Source organism: Rana temporaria, chromosome 8, assembly GCF_905171775.1.
Source record: "Rana temporaria chromosome 8, aRanTem1.1, whole genome shotgun sequence".
Taxonomy (NCBI): domain Eukaryota; kingdom Metazoa; phylum Chordata; class Amphibia; order Anura; family Ranidae; genus Rana; species Rana temporaria.
The window spans coordinates 82925457-82953009 of NC_053496.1; the positions used below are offsets into that span (position 1 = coordinate 82925457).

The 27553-nt window shown below is 44.3% G+C and overlaps 1 protein-coding gene across 1 annotated transcript; it reads left to right on the forward strand.

The window, feature by feature from the left end:
• Positions 1-9144: 9144 nt before the first annotated feature.
• On the forward strand, positions 9145-20425 carry LOC120910689 (interferon-induced protein with tetratricopeptide repeats 1-like). The gene is made up of 2 exons (XM_040322441.1): positions 9145-9262; positions 18872-20425. Exons 1-2 carry the CDS (start codon positions 9258-9260, stop codon positions 20115-20117), a joined length of 1251 nt encoding a protein of 416 aa, XP_040178375.1. The 5' UTR covers positions 9145-9257; the 3' UTR covers positions 20118-20425.
• Positions 20426-27553: the final 7128 nt, after the last annotated feature.

A 27553-nucleotide genomic window follows, 5' to 3' on the forward strand; every position in this document is an offset into this window, starting at 1 on the left:
AGTGAGGTTTCGGACCTGCCCTCGCCGCCCCCCCTAAACACCCCACCCCCCCCCCAACCCCCCTCGTCCACTACCGATCCCATCTCTCTATACCACCCAAAAAGACTACTCCACCCATCCAGGCAGTTCCACGATGGGCATACCCAATTTACCACAAAAACCTGGTGCATCCTCTGGGAATATCAATTTTGCTGATACCCCATCTTTGTATCCAATCAAGCATGCCGGGAACCCCCATTGGTATTTGATATTAGACAAACGCATCTGTTCTAGTAGAGGTTTGAGATGCCTTCTTCTGGCCAGAGTTTCCCATGCTAGGTCAGTGAAAATCTGTATCTCCACCCCGTCAAAACACAGGGGAGGTTTCCTTCTCAATTTTGACCAGATCTCAGCTTTGTCTTCAAAATATCTGAACCTTACTATTATGTCCCTAGGCCATTTGCCCTCGCCCTCCCTGGTTCTTCCTATACGGTGAACCCGTTCTATTTTAAGGGGTTCCTCTGAGCAATTGTCCAAGAGGGGTAGAAACAGATCATTAAGAATTTTCCTCAAATCTTCACCTTTCTCCTCCTTAATGAATCGTATTCTTAAATTTTGCCTTCTATTACGATTTTCTTGGTCTTCTAACCGGTATTGTAATAGTCTCTGATTTTGTTTCATTGTGTGGAATTGGTCCTTTAGTTGGTTTAATTCCAGTTCCTGTTGTACCATTTTTGTCTCTGCTTTCTCTACCCGCTCCAGAATGTGGGTTATGTCTGATCTTAACGTACCTATTTCTTCTCTTATCACCTTTTCCAGCCTCTTTAACATCCCCTCCAATTCTACCTTAGTGGGTAGGTGCGTGTCTATTCTTAATTCGTCTATTTGGCTGACTTCATGTTCGCCTTCAGTTGACGTGTCGGCTGCTGGGTTAACCACCCCCCCGGCTACCTTTTTAGATGTCCCAGCCTTTTCGTTTTTTTTTGTTAAACCTGGACTTTTAGTGCTCCCGTCTGGGGTCATATAGTGTCTAATGGTACTTGTAGGGGGGTTATCCTTAGAGATTTTTGGGGCGGAGCCCCTTGTTGACCTGTTCATATTGTGTTTTTTAGTCCCTCTAATACGTTTCCCCAGTTTGAAAATACAGGGAGATCCCCCCCCTTTTTTTTTTTTTATAAACGGTTTATTATCCGTTAGAGGCTATCAGCTCTATTGGGGACTATCTGAATATAACCACTTGGGTAACGAGGGTTGCCCCCGGCCTCTGGGGGTACAGGCCCCGACAAACCGCTTGCAATGGTCTAGTGTAGACGTAGTATCACTATTAAGGTCCGAAATTCCCAACGGTAAGCCGGGTCTAGAACACTATGGTTACACAGAACTGGGAATAATGCATCGTAGCATACAGATGCCTCTAGCTCTAATCTTCACGTGCACAGAAAAGAGAGCAAAAAAAAGAAGAATGAAAAATTGGGCCTGGACCATAGGTCATGGAGTGTACCTTAGTCCTCGCCACCCGGGGCCCTCCGCACTTACAGGGCAATGACCCCCGGACCGAGAAAAACCAGCACGGCCAGAGAGCGAGAGCAGGGAGAGACAATTTTATGCCTTTGTTTGGGGGCTTGTCGTCCGAGTGTGTCAATTGTTAGGAGGATACTCTGGTATTCTGGGATGTTATTTTCCTGTTTATTTTGCGCTTGCGCGGTATAGCTATCGTTATTGTGGGGTTGGGATGCTTGCCCTCTTGCCGTACCCCCAAAGTCCAGTCACTGAGCAACAATCAGAGCGATGGGGCAATTGCTTTTACCACAGAGTATGGAATCAACACAGAAGACAATAAAGAGGGTCATATAACAATTCCCGCAGTGTGTTCCATCATTACATTGTGCCCTTGACAGTATTATCCCGACAGGGTTATATCAGTGTGACTCAGTCCCGTTTCCGATAACCAATTTGTAGTGCGTCTCACTTCCCAAGAGTTTAGATAAAAGATGAAGGAAAATAATGCACAGTAAACAATGGTTTAGGAAGCATAGAAAGCTCTTACCAGTCCCATCTTGTTCACCTTATTTGTCGTTCTGGGAGTGCACCTTCAGCACGGCTGGGGCAGAAAAAGCATAAATATTACCTGGCTGGTGCTTTGCTTCCTAGGGATCCGAGAGAGATGACAGTATCTGCGGGGGGGGCGAGGGACTGGGCACCCTCAAACTCGTCCGCACTGAGCGGCACTTCCTCAGCACGTCATCCCAGTCAGATGGCAGGCGGAGGTGAGAGAGAGCGGGGGGGGCTCGGCTGGACGGCAGGAGGAAGGCTGCAGTGTGGGGTGTACCATCAGCGGTCTAGCGGCTCAGCAGTCTCGCTCCCTGCTTCGTAGCCGCCACCGCTGGGACACCCTTAGATCCTCCGGCGTCTTCCATCCCCCGTCAGCTGGCTGGCTGGGTCCGCGGCGTGGGCTGCTCCTCCCTCAGCGCGCGCACGCCTCACGTGCACCGCGTCATGACGCCTCCCCGCGTTTTAATGTTTTGATGTAAGCGCAGGTTTTTTCCTAATAAACTACCCCCCTGAGTCTTACAATATCACACTATTGGAGCCCCTGTGTTCCTTTCTTTTCCCTCCCTGTTTTGGAGCTGTATTAGGAATTGGCCGAGGAGACGCTCCAGCAGATATTAGTAAGAGAGAAGATCTCTATGGTGGTTAACAGAGAAGTTGTACTCAGGATCTATTGGATGCATATTAATTTATGTTTTGAGGTAAGAGGTAAGAGCCTGGTGAGGGAGTGAATTATACATCTGTCAATTATCCGCCCAGTGGAAATTCAGCTACACTGCGACCACCATCTGACAGCTTGGCACACCATTATTGGGACACTCTTCTACTCATTTTTCACTCATTTTATATTTTATTTTTTATTTTGATTTTGATCACCTCAATTTTTGGATTCATTCGATTTTTGCTCAATCATTTTATTAATTAATTGTTTTGAGTTTTACACTTTATATATTTATTTCACATATTGGGACTGTTCACAATCCCATCCTTTACCATTTGTTCACATTCACCGTATATGTATATATATATTTAGAGTGATTTACCTTTTTTCACCAGTGTGTTGGTTCGCGCAGAACCCCTTTATTTATGATTTCTGTATTTGTGTATTGTAAACACTATTAGGTTTTGCTGCACCTTATTTGTTTTGGGTTATCACCTTTAAGGAGTCTGTAGTAGCGCGGAGGTTTTTTCTTCATTTTTTAATATACATTTCCTGTCGTGTTATTGAAAACTGTCTTCACTTCCTATCACAACTCTTTTATCTTTTCCACTGGACAGTCCACATGGAGTCAGCTAAGCCTGCACCACATGTTTCCTATGTCCCGATCTCCTAAGGCAGCATCGCTGGTATGATAAAGACTGTTTATCTATATGCCTAGTAGACATTTGTTTGTTTTCATATAATTCTTATATGTTCATTTATTTGTTTATCTCTAGTTTCACCATTATTCATACGCATCTCATATGGCCACCTCCTGTTCATCGTACTAAAGATCCAAAGTTACAGACAGTCTGGTTATTTAGGATGCAAGGTTTAAGCTGTATGTTGAGCTACATACACGCCAGGGGCAAACGTGTAGCGAGAACAGAACAATACATATTGGTATTTTTGGCAGTGTGGACAGATGTCACGTTCTGCTGGAAAATGAAATCAGCATCTCCATAAAGCTGGTCAGCAGAGGCAAGCATGAAGTGCTCTAGAATTTCCTGCTAGAAAGCTACGCTGACTTTGGATTTGATAAAACACAATGGACTAACACCAACAGATGACATGGCTCCCCAAATCATCACTGACTGTGGATACTTCACACTGGACCTTATGCAACTTGGATTCTGTGCCTCTCCACTCTTCTTCCAGACTCTGGGACCTTGAATTCCAAATTAAATGCTAAATTTCCCAGAGTCCGTGATGATTTGGGGAGCCATGTCATCTGCTGGTGTTAGTCCATTGTGTTTTATCAAGTCCAAAGTTAGCGCAGTCCTATACCAGGAAATTCTAGAGCACTTCATGCTTCCCTCTACTGACCAGCTTTATTGAGATGTTGAATTAATTTTCCAGCAGGACTTGGCACCTACCCACACTGCCAAAAGTACCAATACCTGGTTTATTGATTATAGCACTGCCCCCTTGAAGACTGCTTGGATTTACCTGTTCTTCTGCATTGCCATGACCCTGAACATTCCAACCCACCTGACACTCTGGGTTCAGACATCTTTTACAACACCTTTAAATGACACGTCACACAAGTCAAATATGTTTATATTATCTAAGCTCTTACTGGAGTAAGTAACGTGAAATTAATACACAAAAAGAGGGTAATTGGCCGACCGAGTTCTGGATAACAGGCCAGACTTGAGAGAATAATTTCCCAACAAGACAGCTTAGAAACAGTTCAACAGCACAAAATCATAATTTACATATATGTACAATGAAGTACCACCTGGAGCATAACCTGTAAGGACAGTAATGGGTTAGCTATCTAGGACAGTTACACAATAAAGGGGAACCCCAGGCTGGCCTATTCAACCTTTATATCCTAATGAGAGATCAGACAGAATAGGAATAGAATAGGGCACTTTAAATGGTAATAACAGCAATGTCCAAGATGAAGGCCTGATAGTCTTCACCGACAGTTGGAGCTCATTAGATTGTATCCAATAAGGCACAGTGATATGATAGTAAGCCAAAAGGCTTAAACAGACTAGTGATACTCCTTGAAGTGGTTTTAGGTAAAGGTGTCTATGTACAGTGTTCCAAACAGAATTGCAGTAAAGTGTTCCCAAGGTAAAGGTGTCTGTACACAGTGTTCAGATAAAGTAGCAGGGAAGGATTGCAAAAAGATTGTCCTCTCACCAATGACCAGACCTAGCTAAGGCATTGCAGACAGCAACTCGGGAAGAGAATTCGTTCAGCAAAGTGACCAACGATGACCCACAGCTGCTGGGTGTGGGTGATAGTAGTGTAGATCTGCTGGGTGGGTGCCATGTAGATGTCTGATGAACAACAGGCAGGGTTAGGCCCTCCAGGGCAGGTTGAAATCACTCGATCATCGCGTTGTAGACCGCAACCTCTCTCCCCACACAGGGAGATGTGCACTTGGCAAGGCCGAGGAAGAAGAGAGTGTGGGGCGGATCTCCTGACTCTTTTATAGTTCCTCCCAGGAGTCTCAGGAGTAAGGATCCCTGGGATGTGCAGTCCAGATGTAATGTCACACAATGTAATCGCTGGTCAGAAAGACTACTAGTCCCACAATCCTATTGGTCGGGCTCACAGATATGATGACAGTCACTGACACCCAGCACTAGAGGAATATGTCTATAGGTGAAGACTGACTGGGAATTGCACAATATTATTACTGTATTCCACATCGCCACATGATCATGGTATCACTGTGCTTGATTGGCCAGCAAACTTGACTGACCTAACCCCTGTAGAGAAACCATCGGGTATTGTCATGAGGAAGATGAGAGACACCAAACCCAACAACGCAGGTGAGCTAAAAGCAACTATCAAAGCAACCTGGGCTTCCATAACACCTCAGCAGTGCCACAGGCTGATTGTCTCCATGTCACACCGCATTGACACAGTAATTCATGCAAAAGGAGCCGCGACCAAATATTGAGCCCATACTATACTATATATGGACATACTTTTCAGTAAACCAACATTTCTGTATTAAAAATCCTTTTTTTATTGGTCTTATGTAATATTCTAATTTTCTGAGATACAGAATTTGGGGTTTTCACTAGTTGTAAGCCATAATCATCAACATTAAAAGAAAGAAGTGCTTTAAATATTGTGTGTAATACATCTAAATAAAATAAATGAGTTTCAATTTTTTAATTAAATTAACTTTTTGATAATAGTCTAATTTTATAAGATGCTCCTGTATATGCAACATCCATACACACTGCATACATATACAACATACTTACACACATACTGCATACAAAATACATACACACTGCTTTAAAATACATAGTGTCTCACAAAAGTGAGAACACCCCTACAATTTTTGTAAATAATTTATTATGAGAAAATGGTGGTAAAAAACAAGGCCCTCTATGAACCACCCCCACTGCGCTCGACTGGAGATAAACAAAAGAATCAAAATATATAAATGAAATACATATAGTGGTGAGCTATAGCTGCTGCTCTTAGCAAAAATATAAATGTGACAAACAATACCTATAATGACACCCCAGTGTATAATGTGTCAATATGTGTAAATAAAGCAGCGCATGTAAACAAATAAATAATTAATCACATAAACAATTTAACTGAATAAACAGATGAAGTGATTACCACCTTATATGTGAAAAAATATATATATATATATATATAACAGTGCAAATACGATCATAGAACTGCACAAAGACAATAAAAAAAGTCTATGGGTCCATGAATATGAAGAATCCAAATGAAACTGTGATTAGTGCGTAATATCACAAAACAAATCTTCTATTATTCTTCCACCACACCCAAGTGTTAAAAGTGAATCCACCACCCTTGTAGACTGTGCACTCACCGCAACACTTTGCCTCACACTCTCGTGTTTTGGCAAAAGCGTTTTAGGTAGGATCCCAAGGATCAAACAGGTAGGTATCCGTTTCCAGGCAATGCAATCCAGGGCGGTTTTAACATAAATAAAGGAAAATAAGTGCACAAAATAGTGTGATATTGTAAACCAACTTTAATAACACTTCTAAAGCAAATCTTCCAAAATATCACTCACAAACAAACTTGAAAATCAGGCAGTGAACAAATCCAAACAAAAGCCAAGGTGATGGACAGAAAAAATTTCTCCAGATATGACAGTGGTCACGGCGGACCACAGAGCAGCCCAAAAACACGTACTCACAACCCTTTGGTGAATGGAGTCAGAAGTTTTACAGATCAGGTGCCTGTCCTGGCTAAAAACGTCCCATAAGTAAACCAATTCAGGGTAGACTTGTAGAAGTGACTTAATTGCCAATTTCTGACATGTTTCGTCGTATAGACTTAATCATGGAAGTCGCTTCCATGATTAAGTCTATACGACGAAACATGTCGGAAATTGGCAATTAAGTCACTTCTACAAGTCTACCCTGAATTGGTTTACTTATGGGACGTTTTTAGCCAGGACAGGCACCTGATCTGTAAAACTTCTGACTCCATTCACCAAAGGGTTGTGAGTACGTGTTTTTGGGCTGCTCTGTGGTCCGCCGTGACCACTGTCATATCTGGAGAAATGTTTTCTGTCCATCACCTTGGCTTTTGTTTGGATTTGTTCACTGCCTGATTTTCAAGTTTGTTTGTGAGTGATATTTTGGAAGATTTGCTTTAGAAGTGTTATTAAAGTTGGTTTACAATATCACACTATTTTGTGCACTTCTTTTCCTTTATTTATGTTAAAACCGCCCTGGATTGCATTGCCTGGAAACGGATACCTACCTGTTTGATCCTTGGGCTCCTACCTAAAACGCTTTTGCCAAAACACGAGAGTGTGAGGCAAAGTGTTGCGGTGAGTGCGCAGTCTACAAGGGTGGTGGATTCACTTTTAACACTTGGGTGTGGTGGAAGAATAATAGAAGATTTGTTTTGTGATATTACGCACTAATCACAGTTTCATTTGGATTCTTCATATTCATGGACCCATAGACTTTTTTTATTGTCTTTGTGCAGTTCTATGATCGTATTTGCACTGTTATATATATATATATATTTTTTCACATATAAGGTGGTAATCACTTCATCTGTTTATTCAGTTAAATTGTTTATGTGATTAATTATTTATTTGTTTACATGCGCTGCTTTATTTACACATATTGACACATTATACACTGGGGTGTCATTATAGGTATTGTTTGTCACATAAATAATTTATTATATCTTTTCATGTGACAACACTGACAAAATGAAACTTTGCTACAATGTAAAGTAGTGAGTGTACAGCTTGTATAACAGTGTAAATGTGTAATTTCCGAATCATTAATTAACACTCTAAAATTCTCTTTCTACAAATATTGAAATTACACATTTTTGGCATTCTCTTTGCTGTAATATTTAGCATTTCCTTTTGAATCAATGACCTGTTAGAGTTTATGTCAAGCTAAAAACATTTTCTAGTTTTGGATAAGGTGGTGAAAGATTGAAACTTCTGTTGGGTTCTACTTCTATCCATGGTTCCATTAGAGAGATGTACCCTCACTATTTGTCTGTTTATGCCTCTTTGTCTCTGCTGAATTGTCTAAATTACAATCCGTCTATGGCCAGCTTAAAGGAGTTGTAAAGGAAAAAAAAATGTTTGCCTAAAATTAATGTCTGCAAGGTAGACAGACAGAATAGCGTAATGATTCTGTTAAAAAACGAGTAAATACCTATTAAATTCCTTCATCTATATCACCTCCGGCGTTCTAGTTTCTGTTCTCTTATTTACTTCCTGGTTTGCGGCTCTCGTTCATGTAAGAACTACATTTCCCAGTATGCATTGCGGCACGCCCAGTAATTCACACCTCCTTGAAGATATAGTTCCCAGGAGGTGGTGAGCACGTCACTGACCACCGCAGTAAAGCCTCCCTTCACGGTCGTGAGTAACAATCAGACAAGCAGGAAGTGAACAGAAGAGAGAACAAAATAGAGCAACTTCTGAGCAAAAACGAACAATGAGGAAGTGAAAAGAGGAATGTCTGCAGGTAAAGGATGCTTATTATGAAAAAAAAAATTTCCTTTACAACCCCTTTAAGATAGCTAAACATATTTTCTTTACTGCACAGCCTGCAAAGGGAATCTGTGACCAGCGACACCAATTCCAAAGTCTCCTTGGGCACGTCTGACGTCAGTTCTTTTTAATTGAAATGTCACAAGCTGTAGAGAGTCAACCGTGACCTATGCAATCCTTAATAATAGTGATGGTTGTGCGTTATTTGCACATGTACCCAGTTTTTCTATGATACATTTTCTCAGCAGCCCCTCTAATGATCCCCCCTTCCACCCTCAGGATTTATAACCACCCTCAGGATCAATAACCAGAGCTGCATGGGCTGCTCTGGTTATTGTTTGACCAGGTAATTGCTTTGCCACCACCAAGTTTCAGTTTTCCAGAATCTTCTCTGCACTGGGTGATTAGGGTGTTGCCAGGCACACCCCCTCTGCATGCCTATGATATATAGAGGATCTCATTTAGAAGGTACATCAGGAAGCTCCCAACAACAGCAAACACAGTACACTGAAAGACAAACAACGCAGAATGAGGTAAGTAACCTTGTCATCCAAAGTGATAGCAGTGACCAGACACCTATAGCTGTAAAGGTATCTTCTAGCCATCTATGTGTACATATTCACATTGTTTGCTAAGGGATATTTTTATTTTTTGCGTGCTCTACTCTTTATAGATGTAAAATCAGCATATTTTGTGTTTTCTTTTTCCATTGGTTTTGTATTGTGACCTTACATTTGCTATATAATTTATAGATGTTTTCAGGTTTGCATACTACTTTTATATTACCACTGCATAATGTCCCCATTTTTTATTCTGAATTATTAGGAAATGGATTGTTTTTTCTGTACTTAAAATAAATGCATTAATGAAAAACACACCTGTTTATAAAAAAAATGTGCACCCAGATTTTGACCTCCTTGTTGTGAAAATGTATTGTATGCTTGGGATCAAGGGATCAGATGCCCTTTTATGCCAGAGGTATACAATAGAGGTTGATCGGATGAAAATAAAGTACCTTATAGGGAGACCAAAATAGCAATTGGTATACCATTCCATTTTAACTACTTCCAGCCCGCGCTATACTCGAAAGACGGCTACAGCGTGGACCTTAATTGCGGGTCGCGCACGGCACGCTCTGTGATCACTGATCGGAGTAAGGGGCCGAACCCGGCCCTTTACCACGTGATCAGCTGTCAGCTAAAAACAGCCGATCATGTGATGTAAACAGAAGATCAGTAATCTGTGCCACCTATCAGTACCAGTGCCATCTATCAGTACCCACCACTACCATCTACCAGCGCCCTGTACCACCTTCCAGTGCCTACCAGTGACACCCATCAATACCCATCAGTGCTGCCAATCAATGCCCATCAGTGCCTCTGATCAGTGCTGCCTATCAGTGTCACCTACCAGTGCCCATCAGTGCCGCTTATAAGTGGCACCTATCAGTGCCCTGCAGTGCCACCTATCAGTGCCCTTCAGTGCCACCTATCAGTGCCCTTTAGTGCCGCCCATCAGTGCCGCCCATCAGTGCCAACCATCAGTGCCCATTAGAGCCACCCATCAGTGCCACCTATCAGTGCTTATCAGTGCCTATTAGTGCCACCTTATCAGTGCCTATTAGTGCATATCAGGCGGCACTGATATGCACTGATAGGCGGTACTGATGAGGAGGCTGATGAAGCTGCGCTGATAGGAGGTACTGATAGGCAGGACTAATGGGCACTGATAGGCTGCACTGATGGGCACTGATGAGGCGGCACTGATGGGCAGCACTGATAATCAGGGCACTAAGGGTACATGTCCCCTGTCACACTCCTGGTCCACACACCCACGGTAAGGAAAGGGGGCCAGATCAAGCCCGCAACCGCAACCCCAGCACCCAGCTGTCAAACTGGGAAGGAGACGTCGGAGGTGGGCAGGCAGAGAGAACAACCAAGGCAAGCCCTCAATCAGAATGGCAGGTGCGCCACACTCATCACAGCCCACCAGAGGAGGACACGGGTTCTCAGAAATTAGCATTGTATACCGCTCAAGCAGGCAGAATAGTCATGGCCTCAATTGCTGGCTAACTCAGCCTCTTAGTCCACGCAACCGCGTGAGTGTGTGGGGGGGGGGGGTTGGCCACTTGGGGAGACACAATCCAGACGCCTGCTGCAGTGTAGCCTTAGCACCAGGATGCAATTTCCATTCGCCAAATTACTAAATTGCTGCATTAGTCTAAGGGAATTATAGTGTACTTGTGGGTTTATCCTATAATTTGTATATTAATTCTCCATGTAATGGGGGTATGACAGGGGTGTGTCCTTAGTCTACATTTTTTTTGTTGCTAATAGGTGTCCCTCTTTTCCATCTCAGAAAGTTGGGAGGTACGGTAGTATACTTATAATCTTATAATAGAGTTTAAAGTAAATTTACTTATGCTTGAGATAAAAAAAAGTTGTCAGAGATCAAAAATATTGTCAATCCCTATGTTATAAACTGACATCCCATACCAATGTAATTTTTATAGGGATTTTAGGGCCAGATTCACGTAGATGAGCGGCGGCGTAACGTATCGTAGATACGTTACACCGCCGCAATTTTTCATCGCAAGTGCCTGATTCACCAAGCACTTGCGATGAAAACCTACGCCGGCGGGCGTGTGCCATTTAAATTAGGCGCGCTCCCGCGCTGGACCTACCGCGCATGCTCCGTTTCCGAACTCCCGCCGTGCTTCGCGCGAAGTGACGTAATTTTTTCGAACGGCGGCGCGCATAGCGTAATTCCGTATTCCCGGACGGCTTACGCAAACGACGTTATTTTTTAAATTTCGACGCGGGAACGACGGCCATACTTTATACAGCAATACGATTGCTGTGTAAAGTTAAGGCACCAAAAAAAACGACTAACTTTGCGACGGGAAACTAGACTAGCGGCGACGTAGCGAACGCGAAAAACCGTCGGGAATCGCCGTAATTCCTAATTTTCATACCCGACGCTGGTTTACGACGCAAACTCCCCCCAGCGGCGGCGGCGGTATTGCATCTTAACCTCCGACAGTGTAAAACAATTACACCTGTCGGATCTTATGGCTATCTATGCGTAACTGATTCTATGAATCAGTCGCATAGATAGAACAACAGATACGACGGCGTATCAGGAGATACGACGTCGTATCTGCTCTGTGAATCTGGCCCTAAGATTTTACCAGAATATCAATTTCTAAACCAAAGAACAAAAATGTAACATACTGCGACTTGTCAGTCCTCGGATTTGGTGGCTGCATTCATTTTTAAACTACAAATGTTTTCAGCAAGCAAAAAAAATACTGGTTGATCTTGCCAAAAATGCCTTGCCTTTGTCACATCTTGTGAGATAGACTGGAATATAAAACTATTGTAGCTTCCTTCTAAGCAATATTTGTAAAGTACATACAGTGTTCCCCAAACCCCCTATGTAATGGAGATGAAGTGAGGAAGATGCAGGACAACTTAAAAGGGCTATAAAGGAAAGAAATTTCATGATAAGCATCCTTTACCTGCAGACATTACTCTTTTCACTTCCTCATTGTTCGTTTTTGCTCAGAAGTTGCTCTATTATTTCTTCTCTGTTCTGTTCTGTTCACTTCCTGCTTGTCTGATTGTAACTCACCACCGTGAAGGGAGGCTTTACTGCGGTGTTCAGTGACGTGCTCACCACCTCCTGGGAACTATATCTGTGCGGCAGGACGCTCTCTACGTGTTAGAGACTTCAAGGAGGTGTGAATTACTGGGCATGCCGCAATGCATACTGGTAAATGTAGTTCTTACATGAACAAGTGCCGCAAACCAGGAAGTGAATGAGAGAACAGAAACTAGAACGCCGGAGGTGATATAGATGAAGGAATTTAATAGGTATTTACTCTTTTTTTTAACAGAATCATTACACTATTCTGTCTGTCTACCTTGCAGACATTAATTTTAGCCCCAAAAATGTTTTCCTTTACAACTCCTTTAATTTTTTTATTAAAATAATAGACATGTTATATTTACCTGCTCTGTGCAATGGTTTTGCATAGAGTGGCCCGGTTCCTCCTCTTCTCCTGGCTCCTCCCTGTTGTGAGGTGCCCCCACAACAAGCAGCTTGCTATGGGGGCACCCAAAGTTATAAAAAAACATTGTGCCTTTACAATCACTTTAAAGGAGTTGTAAAGGAAAACAATTTTGGTGCTAAAATTAATGTCTGCAAGGTAGACAGACAGAATAGAGTAATGATTCTGTTAAAAAAACTAGTAAATACCTATTAAAATCCTTCATCTATATCACCTCCGGCATTCTAGTTTCTGTTCTCTCATTCACTTCCTGGTTTGCGGCTCTCATTCATGTAAGAACTACATTTCCCAGTATGCATTGCGGCACGCCCAGTAATTCACACCTTCTTGAAGTCTCTGAGGCCTCGTACACACGACAGAGTTTCTCGGCAGAATTCGCCGAGAAACTCGGTCAAAACCCGGATTCTGCCGAGAATCTCTGTCGTGTGTACACTTTTGGCTCGATGGAGCCGCCGAGGAACTCGACGAGAAAATAGAGAACATGTTCTCTATTTTCTCGTTGTCCTCGTTCTTCTATGGGAGAAGCCGGCCCGCCGAGCTCCTCGGCGGCTTCATCCCAAAACTCGACGAGGAACTCGACGTGCCAAGCACGTCGAGTTCCTCTGTCGTGTGTACGGGGCCTGACACGTAGGGAGTGTCCTGCCGCACAGGTGTAGTTCCCAGGAGGGGGCAAGCACATCACTGAACACCGCAGTAAAGCCTCCCTTCACGGTGGTGAGTTACAATCAGACAAGCAGGAAGTGAACAGAGAAGAAATAGAGCAACTTCTGAGCAAAAATGAACAATGAGGGAGTGAAAAGAGGAATGTCTGCAGGTAAAGGATGCTTATTATGAAAAAAAATGTTTTCCTTTACAACCCCTTTAAAGCTTTACAATCACTTTAACGTGACAACCACGTTTCTGACTAGAAAACAGCACCCCTAGACTGATAATTAGGGATGAGCAGAACATCCCCCCCCTTTCAGTTCTCACCAGAACCTTCGAACATTTAGAACCCCATTGACGTCTATGGGACTCGAACGTTCGAATTCAAAAGTGCTAATTTTAAAGCCTAATATGCAAGTTATTGTCTTAAAACGTGTTTGAGAACCGGGTCTTGCCCCAGGGAACATGTATCAATGGAAAAAAAAGTTTGAAATGAAAAAAAAAAATTAAAATTCCTTTAAATATCGTACCTGCTGGGTGTCTATAGTAGTGGCACGTGTTTAGAAATGTCCCTGCACAAAATGAGATTACTATAAGAAACAAGTAATTTAAAACTGCTTGCGGCTTTAATGTAATGTCTGGTCCCTGCAATATGGATGAAAATCATTAAGAAAAATAGCACAGACACAGACAGTACACACACCACGTAGCTTTAGGTGCACACTGCAGAGGACACAGACAGTACACACACCACGTAGCTTTAGGTGCACACTGCAGAGGACACGGGCAGTACACACACCACGTGGCTTCAGGTGCACACTGCAGAGGAAATGGGCAGTACACACACCACATAGCTTTAGGTGCACATTGCAGAGGACACGTGCAGTACACACCACGTAGCTTTAGGTGCACACTGTAGAGGACACAGGCAGTACACACCACGTAGCTTTAGGTGCACACTGCAGAGGACACAGGCAGTACACCACGTGAGAATACTGCAGCTAGCACAATCACCTGTCTGCCTGTCAGTAAATTAAGAAGAGCGGATCTAGCTAAACTATACAGTGTATAAATATATATACAACACCTGGGATGCATGTATATCCTCTACACACTGTAACTTTAACTGACTAGCCTGCCTGCCTGCCTGCCTGCTTTATCTACCTACAAAAAATGACACTCTCTCTCTCTCTCTCCCTCTGTCTTCTCTCTCTTAACTATCGCAACACACTACACAAGGCCGACCTGCAGGCGGCCTTTTATAGTGTGGGGCGTGTACTAAACCCCCCTGAGCCATAATTGGCCAAAGCCACCCTGGCTTTGGCCAATTATGGCTCTCCGTTTTTTGCAAGCTGTGATTGGCCAAGCATGCGGGTCATAGTGCATGCTTGGCCAATCATCAGCCAGCAATGCAATGCTGCAGTGAATTATGGGCCGTGACACGCCACTCGAATTTGGCGCGAACGGCCCAAAACGTTCATAATTCGACGAACGATCGAACATACGATATTCAAGTCGAACATGAGTTTGACTCGAATACGAAGCTCATCCCTACTGGTAATTGAAGAAAAGTGTGAATGGCCAGTGTGCCGGGCTGTGGGGCAAAGATTGTAGGGAGACCTGGACAATATCCCTGCGGCTCCTATGGGAGTAGTGCTACAAAACTTTATATCAAATCCTCAAAAAAAGATAGTTAACAGCAAGACAAAACTGTGCATGCCACATGGACACAGAAAAACAAACAGCTATCTCTTTGGAATAACAAAAGGTGGGAATCTGCAACAAAGGTTGTTAAAATCCTTGCACATGTACATAGATCACTCAGAGGGGAATGTTTTTTTCTCAATAAACGTAAAGCTACTCTTTAAAGCGGTATTAACAGCTTCTGGACCAGCCACTGCAGTTGTACTGTGGCAGGTTGGCTCCCCTGGGCAAAACGTTGTTACCTTACGTCACTTTGCATTTTGGCCACTAGGGGGCATGCGCACCGCCAGAGCCGGTGCGAGTGCCCGGTAAACACACAGATCCTGGTTCTCTCAGAGGAGAGGAGACTGATCGTGGGTTCATACTACGTATGAACACCGATCTCTCTCTCCTTCTAGTCAGTCCCAGCCCAACACAGCCCCCCCCACCAACGATTAGAACACACCTAGGGAACACAGTAAAAACCCTTGATCTCCCCTAGTGTTAACCCCTTCCCTGCCAGCGACATTTATACGGTAAACAGTGCATTTTTATAGCACTGATCGCTGTATAATTGTCACTGGTCCCAAAAATGTGTCAAAAGTGTCCAATCTGTCCACCGCAATATTGCAGCCCGATAAAAATCGCTGATCACCACCATTACTAGTAAAAAATTATAATAAAGATGCCAAAAATCTATCCCATATTTTTTAGATGCTATAACTTTTGCGCAATCCAATAAATATACGCGTATTGCGATTTATTTGACAAAAGTATGTAGAAGCATACATATTGGCCTAAACTGAGGAAAAAAATAGTTTTTGTTTTTTTAAATATGGGATATTTATTATTAGGGATGAGCCCGATGTTCGAGTCGAACATAAGTTCGACTCAAACATCGGGTGTTTGCCTGTTCGCCAAATAGCGAACAATTTGGGGTGTTCGCGGCAAATTCGAAAGCCACGGAACACCCTTTAAAAGTCTATGGGAGAAATCAAAAGTGCTAATTTTAAAGGTTAATATGCAAGTTATTGTCATATTGTTTGGGGACCTGGGTCCTGCCCCAGGGGACATGTATCAATGCAAAAAAAAAAAAACTACTTGCGGCTATAATGAATTGTCAGGTCCCGGCAATACAGATAAAAGTCATTGAAAAAAACGGCATGGATTCTCCCCCAGTCCATTACCAGGCCCTTTGGGTCTGGTATGAATATTAAGGGGAACCCTGAACCAAAATTTAAAAAAAAATGTGTGGGGGTCCCCCCAAATTCCATACCGGGCCCTTCAGGTCTGGTATGGATATTAAGGGGAATCCTGCACCAATTTTTTTTTTAAATGGCATAGGGGTCCCCCTCAAAATCCATACCAGATCCTTCAGGGTCCGCCTATCATGCATAAATCTATAGAATGTCCGCATCCAGTGTATTATTTAAAAAAAAGATAATCTAACTAAAGAAAATATATATGTGCAGATCCTCCATCCACAGAGACCCCTCCTCTGCTAATAACGGTGCCAAAGTGATTCTTTAATGCTGAATGGATAACCACCACGCGCCACCATTAAAGTGGTTGTAAACCCTTTACAACCACTTTTACCTACAGGTAAGTCTAGATTAAGGCTTACCTGTAGGTGCTCAAAATATCTCCTAAACCTCCACGGTCTCCGGCGCATACAGATTGTATGGCTGAATTTGCATTGCATTCGGACCAAACTCGTTCAGGACCCTTTGTTTTGTCCGCACCAGAATCCGATCGCATGGGTGTTCACACCCATGCAATCCAATTCCTGTCTAAATTGACAGTTCGCACTGCGATATGCAAACTAATGAGGGGGTGTCATTAACTCTGTATTGACACTTCAAGCGGTTCACATAGGGCAGTACGAACTGCCTGCGGGAGACATGCAAACCCGTACTGGATCCACAGGGTTCCCACATCGCTGCAGTGTGAACCAAGCTTTAAAGCGGAGGTCCGCCCATCGCTGCAAAAATTAAAGGCCTTCTGGCGTAATTCACCATGGCCCATACTCCCGGAAGTGGGGACAGGTATCCGCTCTCCCCCTTCCCCCAGCCCAAAAGGTGACAAATGAGGCAAATGAGCAGAAGTTCCACTTTTGGGTGGAACTCAACTTTAACCACTTGCCGCCCGCCAATGACAGATTGACGGCGGCAAAGTGGTTGTAGAATCCTGACCGGACGTCATATGACGTCCTCAGGATTCTAAGCCGCTGCGCGCCCCCGGGGGCGCGCATCGCGGCGATCGTTGTTGCGGGGTGTCAGTCTGACACCCCGCAACACCGATCTCGGTAAAGAGTCTCTCACGGAGACTCTTTACCACGTGATCAGCCGTGTCGAATCACGGCTGATCACGATGTAAACAGGAAGAGCCGTTGACGGCTCTTCCTCACTCACGTCTGACAGAGTAGAGGAGAGCCGAACGGCTGCTCTCCTGACAGGGGGGGTTCGCGCTGATTGTTTATCAGCGCAGCCCCCCCTCGGATCGCCACATGGACCACCAGGGAAGCCCACCCTGGATCACCAGGGAAGGGCAGATCCACAAAAAAAAAAGGCTAAAAAAAAAAAAAAAAAAGGCTGTAAAAAAAAAAAAATGATGCCAATCAGTGCCCACAAATGGGCATTGACTGGCATAATAGGTTAATCAGTGCCGCCCCAGTGTCCATCAGTGCCACCCTACAGTGTCCATCAGTGCCACCCCACAGTGCCCATCCATGCCCAGTGCCCACCTATCAGTGCCCATCTGTGCCACCCATAAGTAGCCATCAGTGCCACCCATAAGTGCCGCCCATGAGTGCCCATCTGTGCCGCCTATGAGTGCCCAGTGCCGCCTGTGTGTGCCCATCAGTGCCGCCTATGTGTGCCCATCAGTGCCGCCTATGTGTGCCCATCAGTGCCGCCTATGTGTGCCCATCAGTGCCGCCTATGTGTGCCCATCAGTGCCGCCTATGTGTGCCCATCAGTGCCGCATACAAGCGCCGCCAATCAGTGCCACCTCATCTGTGCCCGTCAGTACTACCTCATTGATGTCCATCAGTGCCATCTCATCGGTGCCCATCAGTGCCGCCATATCAGTGCCCGTAATTGAAAGAGAAAACTTACTTATTTACAAAAAATTTAACAGAAAAAAAAAAAACATATTTTTTTTCAAAATTTTCAGTCTTTTTTTAGTTGTTGCGCAAAAAAAAAAAATCGCAGAGGTGATCAAATACCACCAAAAGAAAGCTCTATTTGTGGGGAAAAAAGGACACCAATTTTGTTTGGGTACAGTGTAGCATGACCGCGCAATTGCCATTCAAAGTGCGACAGTGCTGAAAGCTGAAAATTGGCTTGGGCAGGAAGGTGTTTACGTGCCCTGTATGGAAGTGGTTAAGAGTCACTTTAAATCGCCACAAAATCCTTTCTTTCTTTTTTCGACTATTTTTTGAGTTTTAGTTTGTCTTTTTTGAAATAATAAACTGGATGCAGACATTCTGTGGATTTATGTACAGTATGCATTGCTAGGTGGAATGATTATTAATCTAATATTTTTTTGATTTCCGTTTTAATACCTGCATACATTATGTTATGAGCAGGCGTTTGTGGACTGATTAAAATATAGTGCCAATTAGAATATATGGCAACTTAGCTAGTGATGTGACGACCCTCATTTATAATCCTGGAACATGTCTTCAGTTACTGACATTACCCTTTTTAATGCATGCTTTTCTTTGTTTCTAACTTTTCAGTGACATCTTAAAGAATTCCTTGATGGATCGTCTACTGAAACTTCAATGCCATTTTACTTGGGACCTGCATGGAGAAGATGTAGACATTGATAATGTGGAAGAAAGGGTAAATGACCAGCTTGTGTATTTACCAAATGCACTCAAACACAGGATGTATAACCTCCTGGCTTACCTAAAGCATCTCAAAGGAGACCATGAGGAAACCATGATCCAGCTCCAAAAAGCTGAGACACAGATCCAAGAATCCAGTATAGCAGAAGACGCAGATGATAAGAAAACTGTCATGTATGGTAACTTTGCTTGGGTTTTCTACCACCAGAACCAGTTTAACAACAGTTTAACCTTTGTTGAAAAGGTGGAGACCATTTTAAAGCAATATGAGTCTCCTCCAGAGAAAAACGCTCTTCTGTTAGATATATATGGTGAACAAGGCTGGACTTACTTATCCTTTGCAGGAAAATACTATCAATTGGCTGCTGAGTGCTTTGAAAAAGCTCTAGAACTTGACCCAGAAGATCCGGAATTGAATTCAGGCCATGCAATGGCTGTGTATAGAATTGAAGGTTTCAGGTTAAGCAGCAACACAGGGGGCAAATCTTTTCCACTCTTGGAACGAGCTGTTAGATTAAATCCCAGAGATACAGTGGTGAAGGTTCTCTTTGCCTTGAAATATCTAGAGATGAATAACTATGATCAAGGAGATATTTTAATAGAACAAGCTCTACAAGAACAACCAGAATCTCCTTATGTTCTTCGATATGTGGCAACATATTACAGAAGAAAAGGACAGATAAAGGAAGCTATTGCAATACTGAAGAAAGTTCTCAGTTTAACGCCTACCTCCAGCAATGTTTACTTTCAACTTGGCAAGTGTTATAAAAAATTTATAAGAAAGCCCCCTCAAGAGCAGCAAAACGCTGAAGCCATTGCAAATGCAATATTTTACTCGGAAAAGGCTGTCGAACTAAACAGGTCATCTGTGCCAGCTCACATTTTATTGGCTAGTGTATACATGAAAGCTGATAAACACCAAAAGGCAAAAGAAGAATTTGACAAAACTCTGACCATGAATGATATGTGGCCTGAACAGAAACAAGAGCTCCATTTCTACTGGGCAAAATATTTAAAACATTCTAGAAAGTCTGAAGCAGTAAGGCATTTTAAGGAAGTGATAAAGATCCAAAATCAAACATGGTATCGGGAAATTGCCATAAAAGAACTCCAAGAACTTGCTGAACCCATATAGGGAATACATTGTAGCCATAGGTGTTACTATGGATACAAGAAAAATATAACAAGTGCCACTTTTCAAGGATCAGAGCAAATTATGGTTTGTGAAAAATGATGGACTTGTTTAGGCACATAAACTGTAAATACAATAAAATTATCTTTATTACAATATTATAAAATTATCCATCATAGCCAAACCAGACGTAAAATCAACAATAAAATCAATGCATATTTGGAATAGGTATATTTTCCCCCAAGAATACTGAAATGTAATTCTGGCTATGGTTACTACCAGTGGCAGCTGTCGGTTGGGTCATCTGCACAGCACCCTCTGGCACATGCTTAAAAAACCTGATTGTAATCCATGCGTCTGGCACTCCGCATGTGGATTAGGGGGACGGATGCATGGATAGGGGGTGGGCAGCGCCTGTGCCTGTGCATTAGGGGCCGCCACTTGTTACTATAATTTATATTGGGCCGGATTCAGTAACAATTGCGTTTTTTTTTACGGAGGCGCAGGGCAACATTTTTGCCCTGCGCCCCCGCAATTTTTTTGCGCTGCCCTCGATTCACGGAGCACAAGCTCCGTAAATTGCGCGCCGGCAAAATGCCCGGCGTAAGCGCGCGCAATTTAAATGATCCCGTAGGGGGCGGGAATCATTTAAATTAGGCGCGTTCCCACGCCGATCGTAGAGCGCATGCTCCATCGGGAAACTTTCCCGACGTGCATTGCAGCAAATGACGTCGCAAGGACGTCATTTGCTTCAAAGTGAACGTGAATGGCGTCCAGCGCCATTCACGATTCACTTACGCAAACTACGTAAATTTCAAATTGGCAACATTGGCTGCCCCTGCTAATAGCAGGGGCAGCCTTACGCAAAAACCGCCGTACGGAAACGACGTAAATTGCGTACGCAGGGCTCGCGCAACGTTGTGAATCGGTGTTAGTATGCAATTTGCATACTATACGCTGAGCACAACGGGAACGCCACCTAGCGGCCATCGCAAGAATGCAGCCTAAGATATGCGGGCATAAGAGCCTTATGCCGCGCAAATCTTAGGCTGCAGTCGGCGTAACGAGGTTCCTGAATCAGGAGCATTCGTTACGCCGGGGCAAGTAAGCAATTGCGCTGTGTAACCTATGGTTACACAGGCGCAATTACTTCTTGAATCCAGGCCACTGATTTTGACAAAGCCCAATTGCATAAATCTTGAAAAGGGAAAATTCACTTTGTAAAGTTGACATGCTCTACTCCTTTAGCAAACCAGCCACAGCATCTCTGCCAAGGGCCCCTTGGCTTACTCGCTTTGCCAACATTTACCCACTGCCTGGTCACAGACACAGGTCATTTTAAAGATGGCTGTGAGGAGGGACACAATAGCAACATACTAATAACCATCATACAACCAAAATCTCATTAGAGCAATAATGGTACACTTTTTTTGACTGTTATGTGTTATTCTGGTTTCCACTGTGTTGTAACATTTTAACATTTACTTAATCAAAAAAGGCTGATAATGTACATAATAAACACTGCAATCAACAAATCATTTGAATAAAATAAAACTTCTGCAGTTGAATTACAATGGCATCTTAAATATCTTCTCTGTTGTTCTACATATTCCACTGATAGATGTATTTTTCAACCCAGCAGTCTGAACGGAAAAAAACAAAATCAGAAGCTTGCTGTACAGAAGCTCACTTGTTAGTACATCGATCTCCCTGCTGAGCCATTGTGTTTTGACAGGGGGGCTGCCCTCCCACTAGAAACAGGTCAGTGCTGGTAGCCATTGGTTGCCAGCGCTGATCGGATGCCAATTGGATGCTGTTTTTACAGAATGCCCGTTTGACAGAAATCAGAACTTTCGGACATCTTCTGTCTGCCAGGCTAATGTACACATGGGCCGAATATAGGCCGTTTTTTGTTGAACCGCAACAAGTGCAATGTGCCAGAGAATGTGTCTACAATCAGTCTCTCAGAACTCTTACCTCCACTCCAAATGCTCCACCAGGGAGCACTCACACATGGGGGGAAAAGGAGAAAAGGAGCCTCCAATAGTGTATTAGGTAAAATGGACAATGCTTTATTTAATACTGCTACAGGTGGACTTGAAAAACAAGCAGAGGTAACAAATCGCGGCATACTGAGCGCCGTCTTACTGTCTCCTCCGGTCACTTCCGGTATGCGGTGGCCTCGCTTCCTCCCTACGGCGTTACGTCACGTACCTCGTGACTTCTTCAGGTGACTTTTATATACAGGTATATATATAGCGATACCCCCGCAGGAGCTGCTTAAGTTAGTTCAGTTCATTACTCTGCCTCTCAACCCCAATAACAGCCGCAAGCCCCTCTGGCACACCTAGCAATAGCGTAAGTGCAATGAACAGTGAGAAACACACAGGTTATGATAAAACTTTGTTTTTACTGCAATCTTTCTGTGGAAAAGAGTAACAAACAGTAACAATACATATTTAAAATAATCAACTGGAGAGATTTAACAGAGATTTAACAGATTATATTTAAGTGTATTCTCAAATTGAGATACACCTAAATGTAGCTAAGATACGACCGCCGGCGCCGTCGTATCTTAGCTTTGTATTTACGCCGGCTGCTAGGGGCGTGTACGCTGATTTACGCCTAGAATGCGTAAATCAGCGAGATACGCCTATTCACGAACGTACGCTTGCCTGTCGCAGTAAAGATACGCCGTTTACGTAAGGCGTTTTAAGGCGTAAAGATATTCCACCAAAAAGATGGCGCAGCCAATGTTAATTATGGGGCTGGGCGTAATTTATGTTCACGTCGAAACCAATGAGTCTTTGAGGCGTAATTTGGAGCATGCGCACTGGGATACGTCCACGGACGGCGCATGCACCGTTCGTTCAAAACGTCATTTACGTGGGGGCATGCTTTATTTACATAAAACACGCCAACCTCTTCAGAATTTGAATTAGGCGCGCTTACGCCGGGACATTTACGCTACGCCGCCGTAACTTAGGACGCAAGTGCTTTGAGAATACAGCACTTGCCTCTCTAACTTACGGCGGCGTAGCGTATATGAGATACACTACGCCTGCCTAACGTTAGGCACGGCTACCTGAATCCAGCTAATTGTCTCCTAACCCATCAATTGAGCTGCCTAAAAACCCCATTGGGGGAAATTCCCATAATAAAGCACAATATTAGATTGGTTACCTTTACTCAAATTGGCTCTATGAGTCCAGACAGGAGGAGAGCAGAAGAATGACTCCCTTTGTTTCAGGCCTCTCTCTACTGTCCCCTGACACCAAATTCAAGTCAACAAATGGTTTAACCACTTCCATACCAGGCACTTACGCACCTTCCCGCCCAAGCCCATTTTCAGCTTTCAGCACTGTCGCATTTTGAATGGCAATTGCGCGGTCATGCTACACTGTACCCAAAAAAAATTGGCATCCTTTTTTCCCCACAAATTAGGCTTTGTTTTGGTGGTATTTGATCACCTCTGCGATTTTTTTTTTTGCGCAACAACTAAAAAAAAGACTGAAAATTTTGAAAAAAATTATGTTTTTTTTTCCCTGTTAATTTTTTTGTAAATAAGTACGTTTTCTCTTTCAATTACGGGCACTGATATGGCGGCACTGATGGGCACCAATGAGGTAGTACTGATGGGCACCGATGAGGTGGCACTGATGGGCACTGATTGGCGGCGCTGGTATGCAGCACTGATGGGCACTCATGGGCGGCACTGATGGGCACTCATGGGCGGCACTGATGGGCACTCATAGGCGGCACTGGGCACTCATAGGCAGCACAGTTGGGCACTCATGGGCAGCACTTATGGGTGGCACTGATGGGTACTTATGGGTGGCACAGATGGGCACTGATAGGTGGGCACTGGGCATGGATGGGCACTCTGGGGTGGCACTGATGGACACTCTGGGGTGGCACTGATGGACACTGTGGGGTGGCACTGATGCATCCATGTTGCCAGTCAGTGCCCATATGTGGGCACTGATTGGCATCTTTTTTTTTACTGCCTTTTTTTTTTTACAGCCTTTTTTTTTTATTGCCCCCCTTTTTTTTGCCCTTCCCTGGTGGTCCAGTGGGGGCTTCCCTCTTGGTCCAGTGTGGCGATCCGAGGGGGGGCTGCGCTGATAAACAATCAGCGCGAACCCCCCCCTGTCAGGAGAGCCGCCGATCGTCTCTCTTCTACTCGCATCTGTCAGACGTGAGTGAGGAAGAGCCATCAACGGCTCTTCCTGTTTACATCGTGATCAGCCGTGATTGGACACAGCCGATCACCGAGATCGGAGATGCAGGGTGTCAGACTGACACCCCGCATCACCGATCGCCGCGCTGCACGCCTCACGGGCGCGCGCGGCATGAAATCCTGCAGGACGTCCATAGACGTCCAGTCAGGATTGTGTAACCACTTCCCGGACGTAAATTTCCCATTGACCGGGCGGGAAGTGGTTAAAGGAGTTGTAAAGGAAAAAAAATTTTTTCCCTAAATAGCTTCCTTTACCTTAGTGCAGTCCTCCTTCACTTACCTCATCCTTCAATTTTGCTTTTAAATGTCCATATTTCTTCTGAAAAATTGTCACTTCCTGTTCCTCTGTCTGTAACTCACCACTGTATTGCGAGGCTTTCTTACTGGTGTGGAGAAAGCCACTTGAGGGGGGAGGGGGCGAGCAGAAGTGTCAGGACGCCCACTAACACACAGCTGCTTTCTCTATCTGCAAAGTAGAGAGTGTCCTGACTTGTCTGCCCGCCCCCTCCCCCTCAAGAGGCTTTCTCCACACCAGGAAGAAAGCCTTGCATTACGGTGGTGAGTTACAGACAGAAGAACAGGAAGTGAGCATTTCTCAGAAGAAATAAGGACATTTTAAAGCAAAATGGAAGGATGAGGTAAGTGAAGGAGGACTGCACTAAGGTAAAGGAAGCTATTTAGGGAAAAAAAATTCCTTTACAACCCCTTTAACTTTATAGATAGACTGTCCCACACACCAAATGCATATGCAGAGCCATGAATATGTGTATGGATCCTTATGGCCCTAACAGCTTCAGTCTTTTTTTTTTTTTGAAGCAAAGATAACATTTGGTGTCTTCAGCTAGCCACTTTCGTTGGTGTACTTTAAGTAGTAGGGCCAAACATCATAACTGGTCCAGATTATCAAGTGAAACAGACAGGATTTTGTTCAACAAGGTGAGAGGACAATGATGTCTGTATACAATGTCCCAGGAATGAATAACCTTATCCTTTATTCCTGTAGTACTACAAGTGTCAGCAAGATGACTACCGGCAATGATGTTTGTATACAGTGTTCAAATAACTCTTTCTGTAGTGCAATGTCTCTGTTCTCTGCAGATGGGTAGAAATTCCCTCTCACCAATTCCTGCGAACGGGGCCCAAGCGAACGTCCTGGAGCAGGCAGGCTTTCCCGGTGACCCGACCTGTCCCCTCACACTGGAACGGTTCATCGTTGGTGAAGCTGTGCCTCGATATACACCTGAGATCCCCCCTCTCTCAGGCTGGACATCCCAACTGGCAGTGGAGGCCTGAATTGCGCTGAGAGATCATCTGAGAACCAGCATCTCTCCCTCGGGTCTGGTCTCTTCCCTCCCTCAAGGCTGACTGAATTTTACCTCAGGACACAAAATGGAGTATTTTACTCTCCTGTCAGCAAAGCCTCTTGGGATTTGAATTTCTTCCTGTATACCAGTCTATGGGGCCATTTTGTGTGGGAACTGCATGTCCCAGAATCCATTGCAGCTCTCCCTGCAGTTCAGTACAATCTCCTCCGTTGGTTGTTGTAACTGTGCCTTTTATTGGTTTTCCTCTTCCGGCCAATAGGGGCACAAGAGAGGCTATGAATGCAGAGCTCTGTGTGTGTCAGCTCATATTACATTAACTCAGTCAGTGAAAACAGGAAGAAGGAGGGGGAATCCCCCTTAGAACTGCTAGCAGGCAGCTCTCCCTAACTCCAGCTGGAAAGCCTGTGTACATTGTCCTGGCCAGTTTGGTAGGATTGCGGGTTATAGAGTAAGACACACAAATATATACCATGTCGGCACCTGACTTCACTGAGTCTGCACGTGTACTGCCAAAAAGGGCATAGCAGGGATCAGAGATTCCAAAGCTCGGCCACTCTAAGACAAGAGGGGAGTCGGGAACAAGGGGCAGATAATGCACCCAAGTCCCACCTCTCGAAGAGCACATGCCCACCACAGGGAGGCAAATAGACCTGGCACCCGACCCGGTCTTCCTCCGGACACCATATTCACATGTCCAGATCGTGGCAACTAACATCACCAATAGTAACCAACATGCAATAAAGGCTAGGAAAGAGAGAGAGGAGCCCTTGCAGGAGCCTGCAATAAATCCTCAAACATCAACACAGCCACTAGTTTAAAGAGGACAAGACGGGGGTCGTCATGCAAACAAAACAGGCTGCAGAAGATACCCAAGGAAAGCCAAGAAACCACTGAACTAGTGCCACGAGTATAGCTTCAACTGCAGACATCTGTATAGGTTTTTGGGAGACCGACTTCCCTGTGCTTTGTGAGACCTACCTTACGATGGTAATTTTTAGTCGGTTGAGAGTTTGAGAGTCATTTCACCACTACTTTCAAATTATTTGGTTACATCTTTTATCATTAGAGGTTTTTCAAATGTATTAGCACTGCATCTATATTTAACCACATTGCATTTGAGTTATTTTGTATTAAGACTTTTGGTGCTGGCAGCTTTTATTTATTTACTTATTATTAGTTTTTCTAGCGCAGCGTTAGGCCGGCACCTTTCACACGTGCGGACAGTATGGGCTCTTTCACACGGGCGCTGAACGGGTGCTCCATGCTCTTCTATGGAGCCACGGATGTCAGTAGTGACATGCCCGCTGACATCCGACCCGCTCCGATCCGCCAAAGTGTGACGGAGGAAAAACCTACTTTTCCATCCGTCTGCGGATCAGATTGGGTGAACACGGAAAGACGGTCCGTGTTCATCTAATCCCCCCATAGGGGAGAGCGGAAAAAAGACAGGGCGGTCCCTGCACAGTGTGCAGGGACCGCCCTGTCATCCGCCGGCTCAGCGGAGATCAACAGAGCGATCCCCGCTGAGCAAGCGGAGGTTCACGGGGCAGATCATTACTGATCCGCCCCGTGTGAAAGAGCCCTTAGTCCGTATTTCACCCATCGTTTTTCGGATGAAATGCGGACATACATGTATGCCTATGGGATAGCGGGTGTCAGCGGATGAACATCCGCTGATACCCGATCTTATCGGTCCCCGCTATGGTCCGATTCTGCAGACGGAGGAAAATCCTATTTTTCCATCTGTCTGCGGATCGGGTGAACATGGACAGACGGTTCGTGTTCATCCGATCCCCCCATAGAGGAGAGCGGAGATCTGACAGGGTGGTCCCTGCACAGTGTGTAGCGACCGCCCTGTCATCTGCCAGCTCAGC